This window comes from Numenius arquata, chromosome 15, assembly GCF_964106895.1.
Source record: "Numenius arquata chromosome 15, bNumArq3.hap1.1, whole genome shotgun sequence".
In the NCBI taxonomy this organism is placed as follows: domain Eukaryota; kingdom Metazoa; phylum Chordata; class Aves; order Charadriiformes; family Scolopacidae; genus Numenius; species Numenius arquata.
In genome coordinates this window covers 4,511,058-4,525,448 of record NC_133590.1, presented here as the reverse complement: position 1 = coordinate 4,525,448, position 14,391 = coordinate 4,511,058, and the positions used below count along the sequence as shown (strand labels likewise).

At 45.8% G+C, this 14,391-nt stretch overlaps 1 protein-coding gene across 1 annotated transcript in view; it reads right to left on the bottom strand.

Moving 5' to 3' along the window:
- CFAP58 (cilia and flagella associated protein 58) overlaps positions 1 to 12,398 on the bottom strand; it is a 69,277-nt gene extending 56,879 nt beyond the window's left edge. Inside the window, exons 1-3 of the mRNA XM_074159205.1 lie at positions 11,987 to 12,398; positions 4,349 to 4,641; positions 1,939 to 2,220 (exon numbers count right to left, since the gene is read on the bottom strand). Of these exons, the coding sequence (XP_074015306.1) occupies positions 1,939 to 2,220; positions 4,349 to 4,641; positions 11,987 to 12,398 (987 nt within the window). The remainder of the gene's footprint in view (positions 1 to 1,938; positions 2,221 to 4,348; positions 4,642 to 11,986) is intronic.
- Between the last annotated feature and the right edge of the window lie 1,993 nt (positions 12,399 to 14,391).

Genomic DNA, 14,391 nt, shown 5'->3' with positions numbered 1-14,391 from the left:
AAGCAGCTTTTTCACTCCAAAATCTCTTAGCAGGTTCAATAGTAGGTGGTATTGTTAAGCCGTACCTTGCCTGAGCTTCAAATTAGCTGCTGAAATAAGAAAGACTTATTTTTCCTACTCTTCCGCTCCTCAGTTTTATGACATTACTAAGACAATGTGTCCTGGGTTGAGAGACACAGGACTAACTTTTCTTCTAATGCTGGGGAAAATTGCACTTTTAGAAGACTCTAGTGTCTGAATTTGTGGAAATATTTACTTTATAGCCAGCCAGGCTCTGTGGGATTCAAGGTTAGTGTTTTCGAACCTTGCCAGGTGCAGGGACAAGGAGGAGCAAGGCCTGGGCATTTGACCCAGGCTGGCCAACAGGAGTATTTCATACCATGAACGTCACATCCAATATAAATTAGAAACGTTTGCTGCGTAGGGGGCTCTCTTCCTGATGACGGTGGGTCCAGCCAACTCCTTGCCCTGGTGCCGGAGCCCTGAGGCCTTCCCTTCCTCCTGAAGCCATTGCGCTGGCAGTGTCCGACATTTGCTGTCCCTGCTGGGAGCACACAGCTTCCTGCTGATATAACTGGCTGAGTATAATTCCTGTATATCTTATATCAGTATTGGGATTAATACTGGTTCTTTAGTATTATTGTTAATTATTTAGTCTTAGTCTATTAAATCTATTTATATTTCAACCCTTGTGTTTCTTTGTGTTCCCCGATTCCCCTTTCCAGGTGGGGAGGGGTCATCGGGTGATAGAATAATTGTCTAATGACAATAGATCGTTATGGGTTCTCTCAAACCATAACACCACGTCTCCTCATCTTGGGAATATCTTGATGGATTGTCTCTGCTGCTGTTCACGCTCAGAGTATTGCCATGTAATAGCGGAAAGAAAATTATAAGGATCATTGCAGTTCCTGACACCCACCCACCAGGTTTTGATTAGCAGCAGTGAAAATCAACAAGATTTTCTACACGGTTTTCCTCCTCCTTGAGGATGCTTTGAGCAGTACCGTGGGCTTGTAAGCTGCAGCCACAGGATGACAACACTGCTATTTATATTTACTCTCAGTGTATTTTCTTCATAATTCTAAGGACAAGAAACTTAATTTCAAAGAACTTCTGTTTCTGTAGTGCTCATAGATCACTCTGGATTCTTACACTGAATTTATTTTACTAGAACAAAACACTTTATTGTAAGGCATGGAGGTTTCTCAACTAAATGCTAAATTAAAGCCTATCCAGGTACCACAGCCTAAGTTTTTTAAATTATCAGAAGGAAAAAAAAGTTCAAAACACAGTCCTCTGATCGTTTGGCAGCTTTACATTTCTGGTAGTCAAACCTATCTGTAAGGCTAAAAACATTGACTGCTTTTAGTGAGTCAAGCACTTTCATTTGACAGAGTTCAAATCAATAATAACAAAGAACACATCAGAGTAAATTGGTAAAATCGCATTGAAATGCTATATAGGATTCCTTTTCAAAAACACCGTGAAACATTTATTTATATGAGTTTATGACACTTCCCTGGTCTACAATAAATATTTCAGCAAGTAAGTAGATTTCTTTATGTTCTGGCAAAAGTTAACATCCAAGCAGCCCTTCAAAAATATTAATGAATCAAAAGCTGCACATTAAGTTGAAAATATACTATTTTACAGAGGGAAAGCTTAAACAAAAACCATTAGTAAGTACTTGGAAGCTGATGGAGTTGGTTTAAAGCAAACAAACACAGAATTTGACTGGACCATGTAAACACACCAGGCTGAGGAAACAAAGTGATTGGTAGCAAAGCAGAAGTTAAAGAACTGGAGATGCCAGCTCTATACTCAGTCCTCCAGCTAGTTCCCTACATAAAATAAAGTGTTCTTGTAGATACTTTCCTTAGTACCATGATTTCATTAACAATTTCCGATCATATTTAATTCTATTCAAAACTTTACCGCCTTCATTGATGATATGGTTCCCCGATCATCTTTAGAGATCTTCGTGAGCGCAGCTATTTTAGATGAATTCACCACAAGCTCAGCATTCAGCTGCCTGCATTTCTCCATGAGACGCTTTTCATTTTCATGAGACTTCTTCATAACAGCATGGAGTTTCTCATATTCTATTCGGAATTTTTCCAGAGTTTTATCTCCCTTAAGTAGATTGATGACTTCTTGGAAGTCTTTTTCCAGTGCTTCAAATGCACTTTCTTCTAGATATGGTTTGCCAAACTTTTCCTGAATGAAATGAGATACATAATCAACAAACAGGAAGAATTCAATGTCTCACTTATGACCCCAGACTATAAAAAAGCAATATACTGAGTGTGTAACAGCTACTAAGAAATCATGACAAAATTTTCTGAAATAACAGTTCTCTTGCTAGCATATGATATGCACATTGCAGGCTATTTTTCAAACAGATTTTCCCCGATTTTACTGAAATAACTTGTGCTTTAACAGTCAGAGTTCCTATAATTGAGTACCACAACTGCTTTAAAGATAGGTCTATAAAATACCGTCATTGTGATAGTGTTTAAATAATACATCAACTATTCAGGAAGCCAGTATTTTAGCCTCAGTTCTTCCCAGATCTCTAGGCTCTAAAGTCTGATTAGTTTATGCTTTCTATGCAGATAGTGCCAGCAGATCACTTACAGATAAGCGTGTCTGAAAGCTCCAGTTATGCCAAAGCAAGCCAATTCTTCTTCTGCAGGAAATGCTACTTTTAAACTTTTCACAAGGGACACTTTCTGATGCCAAATTTTGCCAGCTTGGTTGCAGAACACCAAATTCCACGAATATTTTGTAAAACAGCTTACAATAAGCCTCCATTATACCTTTCAACAGAACACAATCATACCAAGGGGAGGAAGTATGGCCACTTCTTGGGAGTTAGCTTGACCTGCTAAGCAGCAAGATAAATCAGCCCCCAGGATGCTTCATGCTGTCACAGATACACTGCTGCATTACTCAAGCTTGCTCCAAACCGACTGGAATGTCCCTACGCTGCAATCTGAAGTCCTTCTAATCGCATCTCAGAGGTGGACTCAGTTGGATAGGAAAACAGCCAGCCATGGGCGTATGGCCATGGATGCATGGACGTGCATCTCTGCCCCTCACAGAGGAGAGGTAAGGAGATGCACAGCTCCCAAAGCCTTAAAAATTTGTCCTCGTATCTGTCTCCCCCCCCCCCCAAAACAATGGATTGCTATTTCAAAAATGGTCAGGCCTCTACTCACTGTGTGAACACAAACAGTTTAAAGGCAGTAATTTTCAAAATTCTAAAAAAAATTCTGAGAGTAAAATGACACATCTCACTTGTTTCACTGTTGGGTTTTTTTTTTGGGGGGGAGAAGAATGTAAGTTCACGCTACGTGGAAAACCTGAAATGAAAATGGTAAAAACACACCCTTACGACTTGAAAGAGAGTTCAGGCCGTGGGACGCAGCGAGGCAGAGGCACTGGCTCCAAATCCCCCTTCCATGCCAAGGCTCTGATCTGAGGTGGGGTTTTTGTGTTAGAAATTCCAACAGGAACACAGCAAAGGCCACTTGGATATTAAATCCAGGGTCCTGTAGGCTGGACGGGGTGGTTGGTGCCACATGGTCCAAGTTTGGTCTATAACCCCTTCAAACCTGCTCTGGTGCTCGTGGCAACAAATTTGGGGTTCTTGTTTCAAACCTTCAGTTTTGATCTCATTTAGGTTTGTGATCATAATTAGAGTTAGAAGAAGAGCAGTAACAGCATATGGGGGGTGGGGGTGGGGAATCACACCCATGACCTTAAAAGTAGCAGCTGTTTCTTAAATTTGTTATTACTGCCTATGTACAAGTAGCCTGATTGCTCCCACTTTCAACAGAGGATCTAATCGAGCTCTGCTCACAAAAGTTAACTTGATGCATACGGTCGAGTTATATATATCTATATATAGATAGAAATGATATCTAGATGGTGTCATTGGGCTTATTCTGAGGTCCAGCGTTCGTCCTGCCCCAAAGGCAGGCGGGGAATGGAGGGTGAGGGGGGGGGGCTCACCTCAGCCATGGTGCCGGCGGGCTGGGGGCGGGCTGGGGGCGGGCTGGGGGCGGGCTGGGGGCGGGCTGGGGGCGGGCTGGGGGCGGGCTGGGGGCGGGCTGGGGGCGGGCTGGGGGCGGGCTGGGGGCGGGCTGGGGGCGGGCTGGGGGCGGGCTGGGGGCGGGCTGGGGGCGGGCTGGGGGCGGGCTGGGGGCGGGCTGGGGGCGGGCTGGGGGCGGGCTGGGGGCGGGCTGGGGGCGGGCTGGGGGCGGGCTGGGGGCGGGCTGGGGGCGGGCTGGGGGCGGGCTGGGGGCGGGCTGGGGGCGGGCTGGGGGCGGGAGGGCCCGGCTCGGTGGCGGTGCTGTGGCGGCCCCAGGCCGCGGCGGTGCGGAGGCCGCCGCGCCGTATCGTAGCAACGGCGGCGGGCGGAGAGGAGCGAGGCGGGGCCGTTCGGGCCGTTGTGGCCGCCATAGCCGCTGCGGGACGGGGTTTGTCCCGAGGGCCACCCCTCCTTTATGGGCCCACGGCCCAGAAGCTTCTTGCAGTCGTGGCCCTGCACAAGACCCTGGTCACAACCACCCTCCACCACCACCACCACCACCACCCCCCGCGTCCCTTCGGCCTCGGGGTTTTCTTCCAAAGCTGTTGAAATTCAGCCATCAGGGATTTTAACCAACAACACGGTGGAATATTTCCCCTTCTGACGGGAAAGGCCAGGCGCTGGGCCCTGGGCACAGCCGCGGGGTTGGCAAAGGGCAGCAGCTCCGCAGGAAGGGTCAGAGGTCCCATCCCTTCCAGGCGCGGAGGGACAGGGCTGGTCCTCTGGAAGGTGGTAAAAGGGGATTTGTGCGGTTTTGGGGCACAAATGACGTTTGGAGCCTGGCTTCTGTCCTTTCATTGCACCTGAGTTGCGCTATCTTGTCTGTGTGTGTGAATGATACTGTACAAACCATGGCGTGGAACAAGGGAACGCGGGGCAGGGGCTCTGCACCGGGAGAGCTGTAACGTGGAATCAGAGAATCGTTTTGGTTGGAAGGCACCTTTAAGATCATCAAGTCCAACCGTTAACCTAACACTGCCAAGCTACCACTAAACCGTGTGCCTCAGCACCATGTCTACGTGTCCTTTAAATACCTCCAGGGATGGCGACTCCACCGCTTCCCTGTCCCAATGCTTGATAGTGCTCAAGTACCACCTGCTGCTATTTGCTCCACTCCCAGCCAACCCTTCAAATAATCATTTTTATCTCTATGGGGTCACAAATTGTTTCATCTGATGGCTTTTTAGGGCAGGGAGTGTATCGTACCATGTGTACTCCCTAGCAGAATGGATGTTGGTTATGACCTTAAAGTACCACTTGAAACTAATCAGGACAATGGAAAACTTTTTCTCTTCCTGGTTGAATTCAGCCTGAAATGTAGTGCTTCATTTTACCGATTACATGGCAAAACAGACAATTTATGGATGCTTTCAAATGGTCCGATTTACCATTGGAACTGCGAAGTAACACACATAATGTATTCTGTATATGTATGACTTAATTTACAAAATATCCTACATGCTGAAACATAGTTTCACTTATTTCAGAGCACACTTCTAATAAAAAAGGCAAAGTTCCTTTTCTAAGTTTTGCACTCTTCATTTTCCTCGTTTTCTTCTGTAGATGTTTCTTACATAACAGTATTACCAGAAAGATGATCGTGTTAAGTTCCCTGATTCAGATTCTCAGGATGACCAAACTTTTAGACCTTTCAAACGAAACAGCAGCACGCGTAAAGAAATAGCAAAAGACATGATTTTAATTCTGATAGAAAAATACTGCTGGAGGAAGGGGATGTGTTCAGAATTAAAAAAAATAAAAATATACGGTATAACAAAAATCCCTTCAAATTTACATCTTAAATATATAACCTTGATATAAATTTTACTCTTTCTTATGGCTTTAACAACAAAGCAGGAGTGGAAGCTTATGCAGGGAGGTAGTTACCTTTGTGCTTTAGGTTCATGTTGGCTCAGCATAAATATGTCCAAAAATGATAGCCATTTATCGAGGCATTCCCATGAGCTTCTGGTTTTCAAACTCCTGGTGATTTATGCCCTGGGAGGCCCTCTAAGGGTGACTGTATAGGCCGGTCTTCATGACAAGTGCTATTTGAGGTAAATTCATTCAAATTTGATGAGTTCACTGTCGTGGTAGCTGCCCCTGTAACTGCAGTGCAGACAGAGCAGGGTGACTGTGTTAGGAGTCTGTGGTAACTCAGGCTAAAGCTCATGTTTGCTAAGCAGCCACCATGCCTTAAAACGCCACAACTCATAGAGCATAGTTTAAGTGCAAACAGAACACAAATCTGTGACAAGACTTAAATACTTACTTTGAATTAATTTTGCAACAAACCTACAGAACGCCTCCACAGGTTCATGGCAGAATCACAGAATGATTGGAAGGGACCTCTGGAGATCATCTAGTCCAACCCTCCTGACAAAGCAGGTCCACCTACAGCAGGTTGCACAGGAACGTGTCCAGTGGGTTTTGAATGTCTCCAGAGAAGGAGACTCCACCACCTCTCTGGGCAGCCTCTTCCAGGGCTCTGCCACTCTCAAAGGAAAGAAGTTCCTCCTCATGTTTAGATGGCACTTCTTATGTTCAAGTTCAGAGGAGCTGGACTGACACTCAAGAGGACACCTGGATTTCTGACCTTAGCAAGAATTTCCTGTAGCTTGGCACCAGCCACATAAAATTTACTGGTGCTTTATATTCACCAGTAAAGTGGAAATAACCACATCTGCCATCCTGGAATAGTGTTGTGACTGTCACGGCTATAAATGACGTGCTCATGCCATAGAGCGAACCCTAGAAAAGATGGAGCTCTGGAAGTGGGATCACTTCTTTACACTCCCTTTTAAGCTGAGCCTCTGTTCCCAGCTCTGGGAAAACCTTTCTGCTAGTAAAAGTAAAACCCCCCACAGAGTTTTTTACAGAAGAAGAGAAAAATAAATAAATCACCTTAAATAAAAATAAATAAATCTCCACTAACAGCAGAGACAAGCCAGACCCAGAAAATTACACTTCGTTGAAAAGATTGTTATTTATTTCCTTGAATATCTGACTTTGTTCGAGAGACACACGTACTCTATGGTAAATAAGCAGAATCACCTGTTTCAACAGAGAGGTTCCCATCAGTGGCGTGTGTTTGTGTGTGTGCAGAAAGGGTTACTAGAGAAGAAATATTTGCTCGCTGATTTATTTGAGGTCCCAACTCTCAGGCAGTTAATTTAATGCGTGTTTTAAACTGTAGTGGCATCAAAATGATAAGCCGTCACTTCCTGAGTGTAAGGATTTATGGGCTACTGCAGAGATATAAATAAATAGAGTAAAATCTCATCATAACGTCACCCAGGAGAATGTAAACGATTTGGGGCAGGGACCATGGCAGGACATCTCTTCTGGGAAGTGTAAAATGAACCTTGTGGACACTGGAAGGTAACGATAAGAATTGATAAGGGAAAGCCCGAGAGGGGAGGGTGTTGAAATGGGTTTCCTTTCACACCACAGTGTTGTGAGGAAGAACATCACTAGGTGGCACTCCACCACCACAGTGGTTTGATAAAATGCCCACGCACCCACCCCACGCCCCCCAATCCCTATTTTCAGCTTTGGCAAGCTTTTCTGGTTTAAAAACGTGTTGCAAATATTCATTAATACATGGAGACATAATGGTTGGGTGAACGTGTGTTCATGGATGAGGTCCTGTATTCACATACAATTTTGCTTAATTTACTCAGATAATATAATCAATGGGAGGTTATCATTAAGGAAAGCAAATTTTGTCTAACAATTTACTAATATTAAAATATAATTTTATATATATATGACAAATATGCTATATAAATATTACGTATCTAACTTGGTCTTGTAATTTCCCTAGTGATACGGAAATCCCTCGCAGCCTCATGGCCCCAGACACCAGTGAGACCACAGACACTGTCAGTGGGCTGACATCCTGGGACATCCCCTGGAAGCCAGTTTGCCTTCTCAGAGTTACATCAGTTTTGCAGTATTAAAAGGAACAAGAGTGTACTAAAAATACTTCTTTTTCTCTGGTGACAAGGAAACGCTACGCGGTCCTCGATTGCTTAATTATCTAACTGATATTTTTACTATATTCTTTTTTTACTGTCCTCTCCTCCTGTTATTTTCAAACTAAATGATAGTTTTATAATGTGAACAGTTGTTCAGTTTAAATTGGATTGAGGCTTTCTACTTTGTTCGTACAGATCATGCAGCAGATCTCAAATAGCGTAACCTTTGATCATATTTGGCACTAGAGTTGAGCCAATGAACTCAAGAGGAAGGAAAATTACCATTTTCATAAGAAGTTAAATCATGGAAATGTTTTGATTAATAGAAACACCACCTCAGACAGAGGCTAAAGCTCACAAGCTGTCTGTGTATAATGTACAATTATATGCTCTACATAAAAAATAAAATAGATGACAATTATGGAAAGCAACTAAAAATTAAGCCAATAATCCTGGAACTAAGCTGAACTTGCAATTCCCCAGCATGGTTTGAAACTTCAAAACAGTCTTCCATCCCAACTTTTCCTCCCAGTTCTGCAACTAGGATTAGAATGGCCTGCCATTCTTGTTAGAAAATTCCTCTCTTCTACCCCTCTCAGAGCCAAACACAGGGATTCTCCAAGACCGTGGGAGGAAATCAATGGTCTGCAGATCCCCACCACCATCGCTGCCCACTGCGGGCTCCTACCACCACCAGTATTATGCTTTATGCTACCAATTTGACCTACAGCTTTGGGGAGCGACATGGGGAGAACTCTTCTGAATTTGGAGGAACAGTCTGGTAGAAGTGACATCCAGGTATCATGAATCCCTAGAGAGGCTATGAAGGAAAGCCCACAAGGTAACATAAACACACTTGGCCCTGCACAGCACTCCGGTTTCTTCAATGGATGATTTCCATTACCTGCTTACCAGTTCTGATCCAGGGCTGTCTTCCCAATCAGGAACATTTGGGTGTATTTAAAAATTCATTTCAAATATGTCTAGAGCCATCATGTGTTCGTTAGCAGAAACAACTTCCCCCTGTGCTTTCCAACAGCCTTTCAGTTCCAGCAGCAGAATCTGTGCCCTAATCTCTGATTCCCTTTTCCCTCATATTTTATTCTTCAGCCTTTTAATTCTTAACCACCAAATCTTTCCCTAGCTGAAAATTTGTCTGGCGTCTTTCACTACTTGAGTCCTCTGAGAGGAAGAGGCTATTAAAAAAAATACCCAGGGAAGGCTATAGAAATCACAGAGATTTAAGGTGTTTAGAAGGCCAGGTGTAAGGGGGTAGATGAGGACACCATATGTTGAGCTGTGAGGAGGCGACCCTGTCTCCCCTCACATTTCCTTGCATAGTAGCTAGGAGGGGTGAAATATTCATGGGCGGAAGGCAGTCCCCCACTCCCTTCTCCCCTTGGTCTATTCGAGCTCCTGCTCTGCTGGGTCACACTGAGCTGTGCCTATTAACATACCGACCTGCTGCAGCCTCCTTTAGGCTTACACAGCCACTTGCAGTATAAAAAGTAGGGCCCCAGCAAGTCCTGACTCCAGCAAGATTATAATTTCTGCTTTCTCTGTGTTAGCGTGATCCCTCTGTGTGCTCCAGGCTGGCAGCCGTCTCCTGGGTTCCTTGTGAAGGTGACAGTGGGAAGCTGTACCAAAACCTGTTTCCCTGCTGCCTACCCATGGCCTCTCTAGCATATCCCTGTTCTCTCTTTGACGAGGTTGCAAGATGATTTTTTTTTTTATTTACTGCTTGTAATAGTTTAAGGAAATATTTCTAGTTTTGCAATGGATTAGAAATACTAGTGGAAAGAATAAAACAATACCTTGATCTTCTAATGTGTCTGAAAGCAGCTAAGATACCTAGAATTTAACTCTCAGCCCATATCTTGCTCTGGTCCTGCTCCTGCTGATGGGATCTTAGAGTCCATTTTAGAAATACTATTATTATATCTGATTTCTGCTGCAATAGCAGCCATGCCACAGAGCCACTGGTTATGTCCCAGCATCCAGGGAACTGTGGTATTGTTACTCCACGGCTCACAGCTTCAGGTCCTGCCCATCATCTGAGTAAGGTTAGCGGAGCTTGGCTCATTATCAAATAAATTACTACCTTTAGCAAGATAATGATCTTAAGCCTTCTGCAGTGCAGCGATACTCAAACAATGAACCCTGCTGAAGTTGTCAGGATATGTGCTTCTAGCTTTCCCTCCTCTTTCAAATTGCTGAACTGCATAAAAAAACCTAATACAAATCAAATGAATGTGTCTTGCTTTGACTTTTCCATTTACATGTCTCATATTGTTATCATAATTTTATACCACCTTAGGTGGCACAGAAAGTAGATCCTGAATGGGATGGTGGATATGTAATATAATCTGCTGGGATGTGAGCCTTCCTTTGAAAAATGTTCAGGCTTTTTCCCTGTGTCCCAGGGAAAATTTGCATATGAATGTAAATTATAGTCGCTGTAACCTCTAGTGATTTGTATTGTCCAATGTGTGTGTATATATATATATGGAGATATATATATATACACATATATGTATATATATATGGTCAGAATCAGCAATTACTACCTTGCCAGGCTTTATGCAGGTGATATTTAATAGACATTTTCCTTTGGCTGAGATGATGAATACCTGGGATCTTGGAGAAGGCGCTGTTTTCTCTCTCTCCTGCTGCTGCTGTGAAGTTCCCAGGGGAAGTAAATAATGCACCAAGACAGGCCGAGTCCTGCAGCACAGAAGTGAGGAGACTCCAGCACTGCTCTTGCTAGAGATGATTTTCATAGATTATGGCATAATGAGAAAGGAATGTACTAACAGCACCCAGGTTGCAAATAAACCTGAATAAACTTGATTTTGATTCAGACACTAAGGAAATTATACCCATATACACACATTTGGGAGCACAAATCCTTGGAATAAGATTAAAACTATTACTTAATTCAATGAACATTTCAGGAAATTCAAAGAACAGGCTGACTTAGCAGTCCCGGTTATCCCTCACAAGCTAGACAGCTTCCATGCCAGCCTGTGCCACCACATTTGCCTGGTGCCCTCTTGATATTGCGAAGTCTTAGTGCAACACAACACGCAGATTGTCTCCTACTGCAGCACATGTCAAACACCTGAGCTTAAAAAAAAAATCAAAGTGGTGGAGAACATGCAACATGCACTCCCAGTGGTAATATAAGACAGTTGTTGCAATGCTGTGGAAAGAGGAAGGGTGCAATAGAGGGGTCTATAGTTCCCCAAAATGGGATAGATGTTACTACGCTGTTACCCTTAAGCTTCTTTGCGGAAATGACAGTCCTTGAGCAAACTTACTTCTCTGCCAGATCTGTGAGAAGATGCCCTTTAACTGTAAAATGAGGGCAGTGTTGGAAAACACTTTTTAAATCCCTTACAGTGGCCTTTATCGTTGGTTAAGTTAACCCTGCTTTACCTTAGCTCCCTCAGCCCCACAAGGAAACTAGTGCCACTTCTGTGCCTCCAAAGGATGCCGGGCAGATCCACAAGTTCCCACTTGTGCCAGCTCTGAGCTGGAAAATGGTTCCGTGTCCCTGGGATCTGCTCCTTTGCTTTGATAAGAACCAGAAGAGAAGTTACGTGATTCAGCTGCTTTCCTGACTCCCAGGCACGACCACCAGGAGGTCAGAATACATCCGAGAAGCAAAATGAGCGCATTTCCTCTCCGGCCCCCGTGCCCTCAGCACAGAACCATCTGGGAAGCTAATGGGGGAGCCGGGACGGAGCTCAGACGGGGAACTGCAGCCTGCCGGAGGATGGCTCGGCTCCTAGGGCTGGCGGGGGTGGTTTGAAGGAGGAGAGAAACAACAAAACAAAGAAGAAAAAAAAAAAAAAAACAAACCCAAAGAGCAAAGGAAACCCGTTCCGGGCGGACTCGCCTGCACCTCGCCGAGAGGAACCGCCGGGGAACGGCCGCCGCCGCCCCGACACCCGCCGGCCTCGGACCTCCCGCCGGCAGCGGCGGCCCCGGCGGAGCCCCCGCAGCGGTAAGTCTCGTCCGGGGTTGCGGGGAGCCTGAGCACACGGGGTGGGGGCGGGGGGATTTCTCCCGCTTCCCGGCGCTGCCGCCGTGGGAAGGGCTTTGGTTTGGAGAGCAGAGCCGCGGGAGCGGCGGGTGCCGGCGTCTGCCGGCAACAGGTCGCCTTGGAGTGACTTCTCCCGGTCTCTCTTCACGGAGTAACTTTCGCGCTTTGTGCTTTCTCCGTGCCGAAGTGGCTGGTCTCGGTGGCCGTTGGGGCATCGGGCCAGATCAGGCTCCTGAGGCAGGTCGCTGTGCCCGCCAAAGTTTCTACACATCTTTCGGCTTTCCTCTCCCGGCAGCCCAGGCAGGAGCCAGCGGCAGGGGAGAGAAGGCAGCCTGCTTGCAGGGACCCCGTGAGCTCCGGGAGGACTGGCTGCAGCGGAGCACATGGGGACTCTGCGGGATCGAGTCATGCCAAATAGAGACGCCGTGGCCACCTCATTTTGCTGGTGCTGACAGCCCACGGGGTCCTTAGGCTAGTGGTGGCCACAGGCATGTACAGTCCGAAACGCATCACTGAGCTTTGCTGCGTGCTCAGTATTACATGGTTTGGGCTCATATTCTTACAATACTTTTTTGCCTTTCTTCTGAGGTACAGTGTATCTCTCTGATGAGGGGCCTGGAGCATCTCTCTTATGAGGAAAGGCTGAGGGACTTGGGTCTTTTTAATCTGGAGAAGAGAAGACCAAGGGCGGATCTGATCAACGCCTATAAATACTTCAAGGGTGGGTGTCAGGAGGATGGGGCCAGGCTTTTTTCAGTGGTGCCCAGTGACAGGACAAGAGGAAATGGGCACAAACTTGGACATAAGAAGCTCCATCTAAGCATGAGGAGGGACTTCTTTCCTGTGAGGGTGGCAGAGCCCTGGAAGAGGCTGCCCAGAGAGGTGGTGGAGTTTCCTTCTCTGGAGACATTCAAAACCCGCCTGGACATGTTCCTGTGCAACCTGCTCTGGGTGGCCTTGCTTTGTCAGGGGGGTTGGACTAGATGATCTCCAGAGGTCCCTTCTGACCCCATGTCATTCTGTGATTCTGTAATGAGTACAGAGAGAAGGGGTGATGTTTTCAGTAGAGCTGCCATTCATGTGTGCATCTTTTTGAAGATGGCCAGTAGGTATTTGTAGCTCAAATCAGAGCAAGTCAGAACTGGGATACAGGCGTTCATGGGCTGTAAAACTGATACTCAGAACCAGAGCTTTAGTGGCCTTTGCATCCTCAACTTGGAGCAATCTCCCACTGAAGCAGTTCTCTGGGGAAATGCCATATTAAAATCCTTCAGGAGAACAGAACATGTTGCTATGGCTGTCTGTTATGTGGTCAGGCAAGATGAGCCCCAGCAGTGTCTCTAAGCAAATGTTACTATTAATATGTTTTTAATGAGTGCAATAGGCCTAAACCATACCCAGCGCATCTCCTTCAGGCATGAGTGTTTGGCGTGAGCTGCTGGGCAAGGACCTGAGCTGCCAGTTGGACAGGAGAGCAGCTGTAGCCTAGCGTGGTTTGTTTTGCGAGGGTTTTGAGTTTGGCGATGATGATGATGCCCTTCTGCAGCTCTGACTAAAGTGATTCTGTGTACCTTCATATACATTTGCTTTTACAGCCCACTGGACCCATTTTTTCCGTAATGTAAGTGAAAGTGGTTCCTTCAGTCCTTGAGGAAAAGCAGAGCACAGAAATTAGGAATGGGAACTTAAAGCCTTCTTTTCAACCTTATTTTCAGCACAATAGATGCTTCACGCTGCTCCCACGTGAGGAATGCACATACTAAGTGTGATTGCCACAGATGTGGAGAGAGGTGAATTGATTAGCCAAAGGTCAGAGAGCCAATGTCAGTACTGGGACCAGCCCTGAGGGCTGTTTGGCTCCCAGCTGGTAGATGACACTTGGTTTTTTGCATGGCTTGAGTGTACAGAACACTGTGATCTCTGTTTGCACCGGTGGCATCTGCAAGGGATAAGCGTCCCGTGCACGCCAAAGGCGTTGTACCTGTTTATCTAGAGCTCAGGCAGTGGCCCCTCCCCACCTAACTGTCTTCCTCTTTCTGTTGCTTGGAGCATTACAGTGTATTAAGAACAACCTTTTTTTTTTCTTCCCCGCCCTACAAGTCAGACTAAATGGCCTGGCCAGGCACTGGGGGACTTTGCTTTTCCTGAGTGATTGTTTTGGGCCGTATGGCGGCTACGGACACCAAAGCAGCGTGTCCCGCTCCCCTTTTGTTTTCTGTTGGTTCTCTCCATGGCAATAAGGGCTCCTGTGTGCAATGGTCTCA